Source organism: Pan troglodytes, chromosome 2 (assembly GCF_028858775.2).
Source record: "Pan troglodytes isolate AG18354 chromosome 2, NHGRI_mPanTro3-v2.0_pri, whole genome shotgun sequence".
In the NCBI taxonomy this organism is placed as follows: Eukaryota; Metazoa; Chordata; class Mammalia; order Primates; family Hominidae; genus Pan; species Pan troglodytes.
This window is the reverse complement of record NC_086015.1, coordinates 12,833,955-12,851,835: the sequence shown is the minus strand read 5'-3', so window position 1 is coordinate 12,851,835 and position 17,881 is coordinate 12,833,955. Positions and strand designations below refer to the sequence as shown.

General features: G+C 40.1%; 1 protein-coding gene across 2 annotated transcripts in view; it reads left to right on the top strand.

Annotated features, from left to right (window-relative positions):
• Window positions 1–17,881, top strand: part of RAD18 (RAD18 E3 ubiquitin protein ligase) — a 192,245-nt gene that overhangs the window by 151,504 nt on the left and 22,860 nt on the right. The window contains exon 13 of one of the 2 annotated variants that reach the window (XM_054680365.2): window positions 13,003–13,174. The exons of the other annotated variant lie outside the window; for it this stretch is intronic. Within the exon in view, the coding sequence (XP_054536340.1) occupies window positions 13,003–13,084 (82 nt within the window). The 3' untranslated portion in view covers window positions 13,085–13,174. Of the gene's footprint in view, window positions 1–13,002; window positions 13,175–17,881 lie in introns of those variants that run through there. 2 annotated transcript variants of the gene reach the window in all.

The following is a 17,881-nucleotide window of genomic DNA, read 5'->3' as shown; positions in this document are numbered from 1 at the left end:
AATTGTCCTGGGTCAGGCCAGGCAGTGAGCGATGATATTTATTCATTGCATTTTTCAACCAACATTTATTCAAGCCCCTTACATGATAATCCCTGAAGATACAGATCAAAAAGTCCCTGTTTCAAAGAGTCCCAGTGCAGTGTGTTGGGGAGATGCAGACAAGTGGACACGTATTCACATTACATGACAAGGGTCATGGTGACACACAGGGGCTCTGGAAGCACTCAGGAGAGGCCTAGTCCAGTCTAGTGGGGTGGATTAACTTCCTGGGCCTGCAAATTAGCAAACTATTACAAACCTGGTGGCATAAAATCACAGAAATTTATTCTTACACTTTTGGAGCCCAGAATCTGAAATCAGTTTCACTGGGTCAAAATCAAGGTGTCAGGCCTCCCTCCAGAGGCTCCAGGGGAGGATTTATTCCTTGGTCTTCCAGCTTCTGGTGGCAGCCAGCACTCCTTGGCTTATGGCTGCATCACTCCAGTCTCTGCCTCTATGGTCACATTGCCCCCGCCTCTTCTGTGTCTGCTGTTTTCCACCTTCCTCTTACGTGAATACATGTAATTGCGTTTAGGTCCCAAGTGGGTAACCCAGGATAATCTCCCCGTCACAAGATCCTTAATCACATCTGTAAAGCTATTTTTGCCCTTTAAGGTGACATTTACAGGTTCATGGATCAGGAACTAGATATCTTTGGGGGATGTTATTTAGTCTACCATTGGGGGCAAGGGGAAAGGAGGCTCTTGACATGAGTCAATAAGGAGAAGTAAGAGGTAGCCCAATGCAGTAGATAGGAAAGAACATTCTAGAAAGAGCTAGAGCATGCACATAAGCACCCAGATCTGGGAACTGCGAATAGGTTTTATGAATGGAGGCTCACAGCACAGAGGAAGGGTGCTGAGGTGCGAGAAGAGGTGGAGGAGGTGGGCTAGGGTCAAAGGATGGAGCTCCTGGGGCATGGGCTATGGTCCACAGCTCATGGGGAGTCATCGAAGGTGTGTGAGCACATGAGTGACAGCAGCAGACTTGCATTCTGGCTGTGCTGTGAAGAATGGATTCCAGGGGGACCATTCAGTAGGATACTGCAGTGGTGCTAGGTGGAATATAGTTAGACCTGAACAAAGCAGGTGAATCGAGACAAGTGGAGGGATCTGATTGGTGGGGAGAGTGAGAGCAAGGGGAGAGTCAACACAAGACTCCCAGGTGTCTGACATCCATGGATAAAAAGGGGCCCCTGAGGGAGCATCTGGTAGAGGAGGGGACGGATGAAGCCTTGCCCAATGGACATGTTGATTTGAGGTGTTCATTATGGGTCTCCAGGTGTCTGGGAAGCAGAGGAATGTATGGGCCTGGAAACAAGGAGAGGAATCTGGGCTGGAGACTTGGATTTGGATGCCCACACATGTAGGTGGTAGGTAAAGCTGTGGCTGTGAATGTCATCATCTCAGAAGACAAGGAGTAAGGGGATGGGTTGACAAAAAAGGTCTTCACAAGGGAGACTGGAAAGATACAGCTGTGGAGGCAGGAGAAGTCTCAGAACTTAGGGCTTAATACAGCGTGCATGGCTGGGATCTTTGCATTTTAAAGAGAGATTGGGGAAAGGATAGTGCTAACACCAATAGCGCTAGGTTTGTAATGGTGAAATCTGGGGGCTCTGTGGGAGGAATATAGGGTAACTGCCTATACACATGACTTAAATTGTGTATACAGGCAGTTACCCTGTCTGTTTGCTGGCCCAGCCAGTTGTCAGATTGTTGGCAGCCTCTGTGATACCTGAGTGCCTGTTTGGGACTCAGGGAGGCCCCAGTAACATCAGGAAGCCAGCTGCACTTGTTGTTGACTCTTAGCATGCATTATACACCAACAGCATGGCTGAAGTAGAATCCAGGGTTGCAGGATGGGCAAAGAGAGAGCCATCTATGCTTCTCAAATGTCTTGTGGCTATTGGACCTGTGAAGTAAGCCTCTTCCCAGAGTCCTTTTCTGTTTCTGCTCCTCCTTATCTCACAGGAATGTTGAGAAATTCAGAGATTCAGATTGCTAAAGCAGGTACTTAGGTGAGCAATCTGAGATCCAGAGGGTGGAAGTTCTTTCTTTCAGAGGAGCTGGTACTGATTATGTGACAGCCTTGAGTCCCCCCATCAGAGCCCACTGGTGTCTTCTTCAGGATCTGGTCTCTGGTACTGAGATGATGATCACAATTATTAACAATAACATACTTGCTTTCAGTTTTTTTTTGTTTTTTTTGTTTTTTTTGTTTTTGATGGAGTCTCGCTCTGTCGCCCAGGCTGGAGTGCAGTGGCCCGAACTCAGCTCACTGCAAGCTCCGCCTCCCAGGTTCACGCCATTCTCCTGCCTCAACCTCCTGAGTAGCTGGGACTACAGGAGCCCGCCACCAAGCCTGGCTAATTTTTTGTATTTTTTAGTAGAGACAGGGTTTCACCATGTTAGCCAGGATGGTCGCGATCTCCTGACTTCGTGATCTGCCCGCCTCGGCCTCCCAAAGTGCTGGGATCACAGGCGTGAGCCACCTCGCCGGGCCAACAATAACATACTTTCTTACCATCTTAGGAGGGTCTTTATACCTTCATATTTGCTCAATCTCCAAACCCATCTGATAAGTATGAAAAGTGCTGTTTATAGCTGAAGAATCAGGCTCAGGATCAGGGATTTGTCTAAGACCCAGGCCCAGAACACAGGTCCTCTTGACTCTAAATCCCGCGATCCTCCCCATCCCTGTGCAGCTCTACCACAGGGTTGCAGGGCTCCGGGTTGCAAGGCCCAGTGCTGATGACACCTGGATGGCTTGCTGGAGACTCCAGGACCATGCTACAGGCTGTTGAGAACTGCTGGGCACCTGCCAGATGGCTCTATCAGAAAGTGGGGAAGCCCCACAGAAAGGCAGGGAGGGGCCACAAACACAGACGACTTCCCACCTTTGTTTTGGACCAACTCTGGGCTATCTGACAGAGCAAAATGCTTTGCTGCAGCTGAGAACATGTTTCTTGGCCTTAAGAAATAAGCTCTTAAGCTTTCAGCTTTTAAAAATGTAAAGCAAGTAATGCATTCAACAGACATCACCCCATCACTGAGGTCTTCCCTGTCGTCCATCCCTAAGTCTCAAACCATCCATCTTTGAGCCTCCGTGGAGCCTGACCATTGCTTGCCCAAATCCGGAGCCTCAGCCTGGCACATACATAAACCCTTCCCTTACCCCTACCCAAAGATGAAGGCTCACTCTTCTTGTACCTTGCCCATTCTTCACCACAGACCTGATCTGTCCCTACCAATTCTTGAGCCTCATCCCAGCCTTGACACTAACTGCATCCCTTACCCAAATACTCAACTTCAGTCCATATCAGACCCCATCTCATCCCTCACCCCATACCCAAATCTACCACCATGCCTAACACCAACAATCCATCCCTTACCCAAACCCAAAGACCTAACTGTATCCCCATTACACCTTAATTTCATTCTTGAGCCTCGGTGCTAGGGGTGAAGGGGGTTATTGCACACATCACCAGGAAATTTCAGAAATGCCCAAAGGTTAATCATTTCTTTTTGAGGCTCTCAAAATAAGTGTGGCTATCACTTTGTCCAAGAGTCAAAGTGGCTGCATTAAAACAACACTGCCCAAAACTGAGGCCAAGGTGTGAGAAGACACTGTGCAATCTCCCTCTGCAGTCCTGTTGTTCTCAGATCAGGAGAGAGTTGTTTTGCATTCAGTAAATTCAGTCACCATGTGAGTACTATGAATGGAGCCTGAGACAAGTGCAGTCATTATTTTGTGTAATGACATGGTGTTGGAGCCACCTCTGAGAAGGAAAATGCAGGCACAAACCATCCATCTTTTCAAGCAAATGAGAAAGGTTCATTTTTCAGATCTGCTACTGTTCCTTAGGAACTTGGTATTTTCTATCCTTCCAATTGCTCATTGGATTGTCTTCCCTATGCCTTTCTAAATGATTGACTTTCCAAAGTGCTTTGGCTCCCTGAAAAATGAAAGGGTCTGGAAATACCAGGTGTGTTACAATTACCTCTGGCAGCACCATTGGGTAGGCCAGGCGACTCTCATCTCAACGTGTCTGCATTAACTCTAGCCATCTTTCTTTGGAAAAATGTCAGCATGATTAGAAATGGCTCCCACAATGAATTGGAGGAAAAAAAAATCACCAGTCATTATATTTTCTTAAATGAATTTTTCTTTTTTTGTATCAGCCCCAAGTTAGAATTTTAATTTGCAGAAACTCCCAAGAAATTTCAGTCAGTGTTGTAGTTAGACCAAAGCTTGATTTAGGTTGGCACATTAAAACTCACTCCTGCTTTTAAAGTGCTGTACACTTTCCAGAATAATGATGCTATCCATCCCTCACAATATCCCTGTATGGAAGGCACTGTTACCTGCTTTTCACAGATGAGGGAATGGAGGCTCAGGGGCTTCAGCGACTTGTCCAGATAGGGGAGGTTTTCTGGTGCCCCATCTCCTGAGCACGGACCTGCACTCTTGCCAGCATGGTGCTGACTGCCCTGGGGAGGGCAGCTAAAGCCCACGAAGGCCTGGGTGACATGTCAGGTATGACTGCCCTGGAAGAGGCAGTATAGATATCAGCCAGGACATGATGACAAACTTAGAAATTCAGTTCACTTTGCTATTACCAAATATCTAGAGGCTTCATGTGATGCCAACTGAATATCCAGATTTTTGACCCACTTGTTTTTTGTCTGGGTCATTGTTAATATGTGATCTTTTGTAACAGAAAGAGCCCCATGCTCGATCTCCATGATCTTGTTTAATTCTTGCAATAACACTTTGAGAGATAGATACAATTATCCTCATTTTACTAATAAGAAGTTAAATAACTTGCCTGAGATTGCACAACTTCGGGGCAGAGTCAAGATTTGAACCAAGATCTGGATTACTCTTACCCACTACAGTAAACCTATTCTCTGTAAGTCAGAAGAAAATGGAATTCTAGTTTGAGCTTTTTCTTTTTAGTTCTGTGTCCTCAGATGAGTTAACAAATTCTTTGAATATTTATTGAGTATATGTTTTTTTTTTGTTTTGTTTTGTTTTTTGTTTTGAAACAGGGTCTCACTCTGTTGCTCAGGTTGGAGTGCAATGGCGTGATCTCAGTTCACAGCAATCTCCACCTCCTGGGTTCAAGCGATCTCATGTCTCAGCCTCCTGAGGGCTGGGACTAGAGGTGCAAGCCACCATTCCTGACTAATTTTTGTATTTTTTGGTATAGACAGGTCTCACTATGTTGGCCAGGCTGGTCTTGAACTCCTGACCTCAAATGAGTCCGCCTCGGCCTCCCAAAGTACTGGGACTACAGGTGTGAGCCACCATGTCTGGCTGAGAATACATTTTTACACAACTGATGAGCAAGCAACTCAGTTGCATTGACTGACAAACAAGTAAATTCCTTCATCTCATGGATGAGAATCCATCCAGAAACAAGTGAGTTGGGCAAGTTTTACTCAAAGGTTCTTTCTAGAGCTCATATAGTATGAGTCTGTGATGTTGACAGTTTAGATTTGCAACAGAGTCGTGCCCAAATCTCTCAGATGTGCATCTCGGTTTTCACAATGTCAAAGGTGATCTCTCCCACACTTCAGAGAGATTCCCTGAAGTCACCACCTGTGAGAAGTTATTTATCTCCTCTATGTACTATTTTTATACAGCTACCTGATTTAATCCCTAACACGAAAAACTTGAGCTGTGTTATTATCATCTTAAAAATGAGAAAATGGAGACTTGGTGATTATAGCCACTTGCACAATGTCATAGAACTAATACAAGACAAAGCTGGGTCTTGACGTTAGAAGAATCAACACAACAGCTGCTGCAACCTAGCATGCACCATGGGAGTAGCTGAGGCCCCAGGAGAAGCTGGCTTAGCCTGAGAATGCATCAAGCTCATTCACCCAAGCTTCTAGAAACACCATTCAGAGACGTTTGGTGGGGTCACAGGTCACCTGCCTCCCCACAGACCATCTGACATTTGTCACACTAGATCTTTTTTATTCTCCTTGCGACCTTGTCTGTGAGTCAGCCCTTGTCATATGGTAAGATAGACTAGCAAGAAATGGAGCTGTCCAGGTGATCTTTTAGAACCTCTGAGATTCCTGTTGCATGACACAAGGATACTCAGTCTCCCTGAAGCCCACCTGTCTCGGGCCAAGAAATGAATGCAGCCTTCAGGAAACAAATGTCCCCACTACTTGAATGATGTCACTTGTATTTCCTGAAGTGTGACAGCCTCTCGCTCCTGACAGGTGGTCATTATGCCTCATCCTGGGCTACATCACTGTCCTTGTAAAGAAATGAGGTTGAAGCAAGTTTCTTCATTTCCACAGCTAAAGAGCTTCCAGATAATATCTCTGCCATGACTAAAACCATGCAGGGGAACAAAATAAGAGTTGATTTATCAAACATTCAGTAACTGAAAAAACAGAGTTGGAGAATCTATCAAATGACTACATGGTAACCAATTCTAGCTCATAGTTTAAGGTGGCTTTGTTTTCTGTTTGTAGCTAGAGGCCCAGAGGGAGTACCCCGAGCTCAGGAAGTGAGGACGCTGGTAACATAGCATCACACAGAAAAGAATGGAAAGGCCAGGCATTAGTATTACGGCTGACCCCTTTCATTCTTTCTTTTACTTTCCAACTTCTTTCTGCCTGACTTCCCCAGGAAAGTCTTTCCATTTTCCTTCACTGTGAATCAAGAAGCAATTGTAATCATGGTCAGCACATACTATAATCATCAGGGTACAGACACTTATCAAGACAAGGGACATGGCCATTTCAAAGTGAAATCAGGTAATTCCTGAAAGTTCCCAGACTTTCCTCTTAGAAATATTGCCAAAAAAAACTTCCTACTCATCCTGCTTTAATTACACACAACACAGTTCTTCATCAAGTGTCAATATTCATAAGTAGAAAATGAAGTCTTTTTCAACATTATTATGTTTCCAATGGATTTAGTTTCTACTGTGGTAAGAGCATTACTTTGCAAACATATTTGAACAAAATCCTATAGTATTTTGATGACCTTCTTCCTTCTAGCTTTTGTGGGCTAGCCTGGGCATCTAATGGACATTTAGGACATTACTTCCTGTGGACACTGGGTTCTGCATTCAACCAGCCAATTTACAAATGATTCTTTGGAATATAGCTTATCTGCTGTTGTATGTAGAAAAATAAAATTATCATCTCAGTTTCTCGATGTGGAAATTAAGAAATAAAATCTGGAGTGTTGGAGCTCTTGTACCAATGCAGTAGCAGCTATTCCCTTTCCCTTCTTTCTCTGAACACCAACAGGGAGAAGCCACCTGTCTATCTTTGCTCGTCTTCTCGGCCAGTTCTTGTGTCTTCACTGAGAAGGAGCTGTGACTGGAGGCAGAGGCCAGGCCCATTCACTGCTTTTAAATGGAAATATAACTTACATACAGCAAATAATATACAACTGAAATGTACAGCTCAATGAAAATTTGCAAATTTATACAGCTATGTAACACAATCTACATCAAGATGTAGAATAACACAGCACGGCAGCAGGTTTCCTCCTCAATCCCGTGCCAGTCAATACCCTCTGCCCCAGTGGTAGCCCACTATTCTGACTTCTTTTAACATAGATTAGTTTTTGGTCCACTTACTTAGAAAACTTTCTTAGGTTGAGGTATAATTGAGAAACAGTAAATTGTACAGATCTTAACTGTTAACTTTAATGAGTTGTGACAACATATACCTGTGTAACCAGTGCCCAGAACAAAATGTAGAACATCTCCATCACCATAGGCAATTCCCAATGCCCCTTCCAATAAATCCTCATCCCTTTTTGTTTTGACAGGGTCTCACTCTTTCACCCAGGCTGGAGTGCAGTGGCACGATCTCGGCTCACTGCAACCTCCACTTCCTGGGTTCAAGTGATTCTTGTGCCTTAGCCTCCTGAGTAGCTGGGATTATAGGCACCCACGACCACACCTGTGTCTTTTTTTTTTTTTTTTTTGTATTTTTTGTTTTCTTCGTAGAGATGGGGTTTCACTATGTTGGCCAGGCTGGTCTCGAACTCCTGACCTCAAATGATCCACCCACCTCGGGCCTCCCAAAGTGCTGGGATTACAGGCGTGAGCTCTTCCTTTCCTTAGCAACTACTTCCTGATTTCAAACACTGTATAGTAGTTGGGCTTGTTCTCCAATTTCATATAAATAGAATCATCCAGCATGTGCTCTTTAGGGTCTGGCTTCATTCACTTGACATATAGACATATACGTATTTTTCGCTTCACCTACAGTGTTGCACGTATCAGTAGTTAATTCTTTTTTCCCACTAAAGAAAGTTTTTTTGGCTCCATTTCTTAGATTCAGAAGCTAACACCACAATAACAAAAATGTCAAATACATATAATTTGACCCCAGTTGTTTAAAAAAAGCTCAAATATACACATATACCACTGAGACAGGAAAAGATAAATACTGTGCACTAAAAAGTGCTCCTGGTAAACTCTAGACAGTGAGAGATTATGGATGATTGCTCTTCTTCTTTTTATTTTCTGAGTATTTCAGTTTCTACATTAGCATTTTTTTGCATTTTTAATTGTGGTAAAGTACACATTTCAAGAATGTAATGTATAGTGCCTATTTCCGGACTTGCTAGTCTTTTCTATTGATTTGTTTACCTATCCTTACACCAACATCACCCTATCTTGATTATTGAAGTTTTGTAATGAGTCTTAAAATCAGGTCGTCAAAAGGCTTCCAAATTTGTTCTTCATTTTCAAAATTGTTTTGGCTGTTTTAGATGACTTGCATGTCCACATACATTTTAGAACTAGTTTATCTATTTCTTCAAAAGAGATTGCTTATATGTGATATGGACTATGTTAAATCTATACATTAATTTAAGGAGGATGGAAATCTTAAACAATATTGAGTTTCCAATTTATGGACATGCTATATCTCTCCACGTAGGAATATTTTAATTTTGCAAAGCAATATTGTATAATTTCCAGTTTATAGATCTCACATACCTTTCATTAGATTTATTCCTGGGTATTTTATTTTGGCTAGTGTTTTGATGCTATTGTCAATGGTATTTGTTTTGTAATATAATTTTCCAATTCTTACTAGAATATTGAAATGTAATTTATTTTTGTACATTGATGTTACATCCTGAAACCTTGCTGAATTCACTTATTCTAGTAATTGTTTAATAGACTCTATATGATTTCTAAAACAGCTTGATTGAGACATAATTGACATACCATTTAATTCACCCATTTAAAGTGTGTTCTTATTATATTCCCAGAGCTGTGTGACTATCTCCACAATCTAGTTTTAGAACATTTTCATCACCCCCAAAAGAAACCCTGTGTGATGAGGAGCAGTTAGGTCTCATCCTCCTCTCATCTCCACCTCACAGCCCTAGACAAACACCAATCTACTCTTTGTCTCTATGGATTTCTGTCTTCTGAACATTTCATATAAGTGCAGTGATACAACATGTAGTCTTTTGGGGCATAATGTTTTCAAGGTTCCTACATGTTGTAGCATGTATCATTCATTTTTATGGCAGAGTAACATTCCATTGTATAGATGGAACACATTTTATTTATGTATACATCAGTTGATGAGGAGTTGGGTTGTTTCCACATTTTGGGTATTATGAACACTGTTGAATGAACATGTGTGTACAAGTTTTTCTGTGGACATGTTTTTGCTTGCCTCATTTTTATCCTTTGAGGAACTGCCAGACTATTTTTCAAAGCAGCCATACTGTTTTGCATTCTCATTAGCAGTGTATGAGGTTCCAAATTTCTCCACATTCTTGCCAACACTTGCTATTATCTGTCTTTTTTTACTTTTTTTACTATATTATCTGTCTTTTTTTACTACTTTTTTTACCAGTAGAACCACCAGTTCTAATGGTGGGTGTGAAGAGGCTTTCACTGTGCTTTTGAATTACATTTCCTTGGTAGGTAATGACATTGAGGATCCTCTTATGTACTTTTTGGTCGTTTGTATATTTTTTGTAGAAATGTCTACTCATATGTTTTGCTCATTTTAAAACTAGGTTATTTGCCTACTTATTATTGAGTTGTAAAAATTTTATTTTTTAGGAAGTATTCTGAAAGTTTCTTATCAGATATATGACTTGCAAATATAGTCTGTGGGTTGCCTTTTTACTTTCTTGATGATGCTCTTTGAAGCACAAAACTTTTAAATTTTCATGAAGTTCAATTTATCTATTTTTCTTGTTTGTGCTTTTGGTGTCATGCCTCAGACCAGAGTTTTATACATATACAATCTTGTTGTCTATGAATAAGGCAGTTTTACTTATTTTCCCAATACTTATACCTCTTATTTATTTTTCTTGCTCACTTTCACTGGCTAGGATCTCTACTACAATGTAGAATAAAATCAATGAGAGCATATTCTTGCCTTATTACCAATCTTAGGGGAAAATACTTCAATATTTTATTATTAAGTCTGATGCTAGCTGTGTGTCCTCTATCATATTGAGGAAGTTCCCTTCTAGTCTGGCTTGCTGAATTTTCTTTTCTTTTCTTTTTAAATAGACTTTATCTTTTTAAAGATCAGTTTTAGTTTCACAGCAAAATTAAGAGAAATTTACACGATTTCCCATATGTTCTTGCCTTGACACATGCATAGTCGCCCCCATTGTCAACATCCCCCACCAGAGTGTGCATTTGCTACAACTGATGACTCTATATTGACACATCATGATCATATCCAAAGACTATAGTTGGCATTAGGAATCACTCTTGGAGTTGTACATTTTATGGATTTGTATAAATGAATAATAACATGTGTCCACTATTACAGTATCATTGAGGGTAGTTTTTCTGCCCTAAATCCTCTATGATCTACCTGTTTGTCCCTTCCTCCCTCTAACCTCTGGCAACTACTGATCTTTTTACTGTCTCCATAGTCTTGATGTTTCCAGAATGTCATATTCGAATCTTACAGAATGTAGCTTGGAGCTTCATTCATGTGGTAATATGCATCTACGTTTCCTATATTTTTTTTATTCCTTTTTAGTGCTAAATAATATTTCACTATCTGGATATATCACATTTTATTTACCCATTCACTTACTGAAGAATATCTTGGTTGCTTTCAAGTTTTTGCAGTAATGAATAAGGTGCTATAAACACCTATGTGCAGGTTTTTGTGAGGACATCTTTTCAACTTCTTAAAGTAAATACTATGGAGCATGATTGCTGGATCATATGGTTAGAGTATGTTTAGTTTTGTAAGAAACTGCCAAACTGTCTTACAAAGTAGTTGTACCATTTTGCTTTCCCACCAGCAATGGATGAGACTTTCTTTTGCTCCACATCCTCACCAGCATTTGGTGTTTTCAGTGTTTTGGATTTTGGCCATTCTAATAGGTGTGTAATGACATGTCATTATTTTAATTTGCATTATTTTGATTTGCATTTAATTTGCATCGATGATATATGATGTTGAGCATCTTTTCAAATGCTTATTTGCCATCTGTATATCTTCTTTGGTGAAGTGTCTGCTAAGATCTTTGGCCCATTTTTTAATTGAGTTGTTTTTTTTTTATTGTTCACTTTTAAGAGTTCTTTGTGTATTCTGGACAACAGTCCTTTATCAGTTATGTCTTTTGAAAATATTTTCTCTCAGTCTGTGGATTGCCTTTTTGTTCTCTTGATAGTGTCTTTTGCAGAGCAGAAATATTACATTTTAATAAAGTCTAGGTTATCAATTATTTCTTTCATGGATTATACTTTTGGTGTCATATATAAAAAGTCATTGCCAAACCCAGGATCAACTAGATTATCTCCTATGTTATCTTCTGGGGTTTTATAGTTTTGCATTTACATATTTGGAGTTAATTTTTGTGAAGGATATAAGGTCTGCATTTAGATTCTTTTTTTTTTTTTTTTTTTTGCTTGTGGATGTCCAGTTGTTCCAGCACCATTTGTTGAACAACTATCTTTTCTCCATTCTCTTGCCTTTTCTCTTTTGTCAAAGATTAGTTGGCTATATTTATGTGGGCCTATTTCTGGGCATTCTGTTCTGTTCTATTGATCTATTTGTCTATTTTTTCGTAATACCATGCTGTCTTGATGACTGTAGCTTTATAATAAGTCTTGAAATTGGGTAATATCAGTCCTATAAATGTATTCTTTTGAGTTTTCTTTTTTCAGTGTAGTATAACCAGATTTTTGTTTATTGACCTTATTTACACTGATTATATAGAGACTGAAATTCTACTCAAACAAATATATTAAAAGCTCTAGGTTTTTAGGGTATAGGAGATGTATTTTTTTCTGTAAACCCAAATTTCAAAAGAAAAAGAAAAACCAGCAGTCTATGAAGTTACTGAAATATCAGATTCTATTTTTGGCATGAGGACTATTCCTTACTAGAGGTAAAGCAGAAAAGAAATGGGAGAAAATTTTTGCAACCTACTCATCTGACAAAGGGCTAATATCCAGAATCTACAATGAACTCAGACAAATTTACAAGAAAAAAACAACCCCATCAAAAAGTTGAGTTTTCTTTTTAAACCAGAATGGTGTTGAGTTGCGTCAAATGTTATTTTGCATCTATTAAGATGATATTGATATTTTGGGCTGTATAACTCTTTGATGAAAGGGGGTTGTCCTGTGCATTATAGAATGCTTAGTTTCATGCTTGACCTCTATCACTAGATGCCAGTAGTAATCCAATTGTGACAACCAAAAATATTCTGACATTGCTAAATTCCCCTGCAGGGCAAAATCACCCGTGGTTGAGAATCATTGCTTTAATACATCACTATGAAGTTTAAAAAGTATGTTTCAATCTATTTTTTACTCCTCCTTCATTAGTTGGAGCTTAATTGCTCTGTCTTGAGTGTGGACTGGGCTTAGTAACTACCTCTAGTTGGTAGAGTGTGGTGGAAGTAACTGTGTGACACTTCCAAGACTAAATTATAAAGGGCATTATGGTTTTCTCCTAGCTATCACTCCGGGGGAAGCCAGGTGCCATCTTGTAAGTACACTCAAGTTGTCCTAAGGACAGATCCACATGGTGAGGAATGAAGGCCTGCTGCCAGTAACTAGCACTGACCTGCCAGGTGTGTGAGTGAGCCATCCTGTAAGCAGATCTTCCAAGCACAGTCAAGCATTAAGGTAACTACAGCCTTTAACATTATCTTGACTGCAATGTCGTGAGAGATGCTGAGCCAGAATCATCCAGTTAAGCTACTCCTAAATCCTGACCCATAGAAACTGTGTGAGATGATAAATATTCATTGTTGAAAGCCACGAAAGGTTTGGAGTAATATGTTGTGCAGCAGTAGATAACTAATACACTTACACTGACTGATTGTCAAATATTAAACCAACTTTGCATTACTGGGACAAACCCCACTCAGTCATGGTGGGAATTTTAATCCTTTTGTACAAAAAGGATTAAATATATGTGTATATATATGTATATGTATATTATGATATATAGTTGATTTTAAGTCTCCTATATTGGTATTTATTTTCTTTTTGCCTTATTTATTCTGCTTTCCTCTATTTTTTCCCTTCCTTCCTTTGGGCAAATTGTGTGTGTGTGTGTGTGTGTGTGTGTGTGTGTCTTGTATTTGATTTTATCTCCTATATTGACATTTTAGCTGTACCTGATTTTATCTCCTATATTGACATTTTAGTTGTACCTGTTTATGTTCTTTTTAATGGCTGTTCTAGAGATTATAATACTTTAAGTTAGCACAGGTTACTTGCAAACAGTGATGTAGAAAACTACAACAGTATAATTTTATTTATGCCCCTCCTGCTATTTGTGCTCATATTATATTTTACTTTCATACGTGGCTCAAATCCTATAACATATTGTTATTATTTTTGCTTTAAAAATGATACCCTTTTAAAGAAAAAACATAATATAAACAAGTCTTTTATACCTATCCAGATACTGACCCCTTCTAGTGTTCTTTTATTCCTGCCAATCTAGTTCAATCTTGTATCATATCCTTTCAGTGTAAAAACCTTCTTTTGGCATTTGCAGCTTTGAATGTATCTGCTGGGGATGAAGTCTCTCAACTTTTGACTACTAAGAAGTCTTTATTTTCCCTTGCTATTTGATGTATATTTTCACTGGATATGAAATTATAGGTCAATGGCTTTTCAATCTGTTGTTCTTTTGTTTAAAGATCTCATTCTGTCGTCTTCTGGCCTCCATTTCCTGCTAGGTCAGCCGTCATTGGATTGTTGCTCCTCTGTATGTAATGTGTCTTTCTGCTCTGCATGTTTTAAAGATTTGCCTTTTATCTTTGGTTTTCAGCAATTTGCATATGATGTTTCTAGAGGTGATTTTATTTGTATTTGTACTGCTTGGGTTTTAGTAAGAATTTTTGGCTTTGTGGGATTGATGCCTTCATCAGTTTTGGAACGTTCATGGCCATTATCGCTTCAAATATTTATTCTGCTTTTTTTTCTCCTCTCCTCCTGGACTCCAGTGATATGTATTTTGGACATTTCATATTCTCCTTTGGATTCCATTTACTTTATTCTGTCTTTTTATTTCACTCTTTTTCTCTTTGTGTTTCAGCTTTTATACTTTCTACTGCTCCGTCTTCAAGTTCATGATAATTTCTTGTGCTGTGTTCAATCCATTGTTACGTTCATGTAATGAATTACTTATTTCTAATTTTACAGGTTTCATTTCTAGCACATGCATTTGATTCTTCTTTGTTTTTTTTCAAGAGTTTGCTAAAATTTCCCATTTATTCTCATATGCTACCCATCTTTTCCACTACATCTTTTAGCATCGTTTTCACAGCTATTTTAATGTCCCTATTTGATCATTTAATCGTCTGGGTCATCTTTAGTTCTGCTTCTATTGACCATTTCCCCTCTTGACCATAAATCACATTTATTGCTTTTTCATATGTCTTGTTATCTTCAGTTATAGAAAAAGCGTTTTGTATTAAAGAACTTAGAGACTAAAAAAATACTATTTCTGTTAGGCTGCTAGTGTGGGGGCTGACTTAATTGGATTTGAAATTAAGCAGGGTTTGGGCTGTGTTATAGCCTTCCCTTGATTTAGTTCACTATTGGCTTCAAATTATTTGAGGGCAAGATCATTAATTTCCTTTCAGCATAGGTTAAATCATTGGCCATGTGCTTGAATTCAATCTCCAGCCCTCATCCTTCTCCAGAGGTCAGGCTGGCCCAAAGTTCTGACCCTCTAATCCCATGGTCGCTCTTTGTGGTGACCAGCCACTAACTTGAAGCTATCTAGGAGCCTACCGGGAGTCAATTCAGTAGCATCCAAAGACAACTGTATCACTGAGAAATGCCTAGGGTTTTTGAAACTCTGCCAAGAAGCCAGGCCAAAGACCTGATATATTCTCCATTGCACTACAAATTTTCTCTCAGCTTTCCTGCTCATACCTGCCCTTCTGAGGGAGACTTGCACTAGGGGAGTGATCCCAGCCTCATGTACCTTATTATGGACCCCTCTTTGCTCTTCTCTGGTCTCATTCACTGTTTTGGCTGTGTTACCCCCAGCACTTGCTGAAGACTCACAGGGTAGGAGATAGTGAGTATAAATTCACTCTGTAAGTAGTGCTCTTCAGGATTCTAATCAGTCATGCCAGTCCAAACACCGGTGTTATAAGTTTGTTAAAAGTTCAGCTGATTTCTCCTTACTTATTTCTATGGAAGGTTACTTTTTCCTTCACAGTTCCACCAACTATGGAGGAACTCTGTGTTTTTTCTTTCCTGTGAAGGGCTCATCACTTTCCAGAGTTTAGTTCATTTACATTTCTTTGTGTTCATGCTCTCTGATGAGTTTTTTAAAGCTAAGATATTTTAGCTTTTATTATATATACACACACGTGCTGTATATATGTGCCACACACACACACATACACACACACACACATACACACACACAGAGGCTCGGGGACGTTTGTTAGTAATGGTCTTTTGATAACTTTCCACATCTGAACACAGCCTGTTCACTTTTACAGGAATAAACTAAGAGTAGTTAAATTTCTTTTTTTTTTTTTTTTAGGCAGAGTCTTGCTCTGTCACCCAGGCTGGAGTGCAGTGGCGTGATCTTGGCTCACTGCAAGCTCGGCCTCCCAGGTTCATGCCATTCTCCTGCCTCAGCCTCCCGAGTAGCTGGGACTACAGGCGCCTACCACACCTGGCTAATTTTTTGTATTTTTAGTAGAGACTGGGTGGGTTTCACCATGTTAGCCAGGATGGTCTCGATCTCCTGATCTCATGATCCTCCCATCTTTGGCCTCCCAAAGTGCTGGGATTACAGGCATAAGCCACCGTGCCCGGCCAAAAATTTTTTAAGTGGAAATTGCATTTATTTTAACTTTATTTTATTCAATACATGATAAGGCCTCTTTTGAGTAGTTCTTAACTCTTTAGAGACCCCTTTAATGGCTCCCTTCTTTGGATCTCTATACACACCATTCATTTTGTCTCAGCAATAGCAAACATCAGGCATGCAATTTGCATTCTGGCACTGTAGACTACCGCTATCCACACACATACACACACACACACACACACGGCAGCCAGGGCAGAAATTGCTAATCCATCTGTAAGCATTCTTTCTTATTGAGACTGGATGAGTCCTCCCTATCCTCAACACAATGTACCAGGCAATAAATTTGATTTGGTCCATAGGAGTAGATGTATTTGTCACCCTGGTTTCAACTCAAAGATGGTTTTCCCCCAAGTTGAGTACTTGGGTGTGCTCCAAGAAAAGGTTTGTAACGTGGGGCATCCATAGGTTGTAGGTTACTTTTACAACTAGACATTTCAAAGAGGATCAGTGGATATGGAGTTCAAAACAAAATGAAAATGAATTTGTAGACACTAGGGTGAAATGATCTGAGAGGAGTTTGTGCTAGTACCATGAAATGCACGTTGAGAGCTGGAGAATATGAGCCTAATCTTGGCCTTTCAGGTTGTAGTATTCTCATCTGCACAGTTAGTGGGTGGGAATGGGAGCAGCAAGACCCCTTATGCTACATATCTCTAGGTCCTTCCTGGCACTTGCATCAAATAATGGAGAACACTGTAATGAGATGACATTGCTAAGCTTCATTTTATTCCACTCTGTTAACCCCTATTCTCCCCATCACCATTCAAGCAGCAGCAAAGGTTTTGCATATATACTTCTCTATGAGACAAAGAAAATAGAGTCAAATTCTTGTAAATCTTCACTTATTAGCTGGAATGCTTCTGTAAAGAGAAGCTTTCTCTCACCTGCTATCTGGTCAGAGCTACAGCTGTTACAGAAAAGACAGGATAAAAATGCTGAATTCTTTCCTTCTATTTAAAATGCTTGATTCTTTCTATTTGCCAGTTTTCAAAGTAACAAGTTGATTGCATCTCTAGCATCTTCCTACGGTTGTTACTTTTTTTTAAAGCTTCATTGTGAACTTCTGGATTTTAACACATTCAATTTTTATATGTGGATATAAAAATATGGATGTAGCCGGGTGCAGTGGCTTGTAGCCGGGTGCAGTGGCTCAGACCTTTAATCCCAGCACTTTGGGAGGCTGAGGTGGGCGGATTGCAAGGTCAGGAGTTCTAGACCAGCCTGGCCAATATGGTGAAACCCATCTCCAGTAGAAATACAAAAATTAGCCAGGCATGGTGGTGGGCGCCTGTAGTCCCAGCTACTCAGGAGGCTGAGACAGGAGAATTGCTTGAACCCGGGAGGCAGAAGTTGTAGTGAGCCAAGATCATGCCACTGCACTCCAGCCTGGGTGACAGAGCGAGACTGTGTCTCAAAAAAAAAAAAAAAAAAAAAAAAAAAAGGATGTACTTGATATTTCTATGGGTTCTTAGATCTCA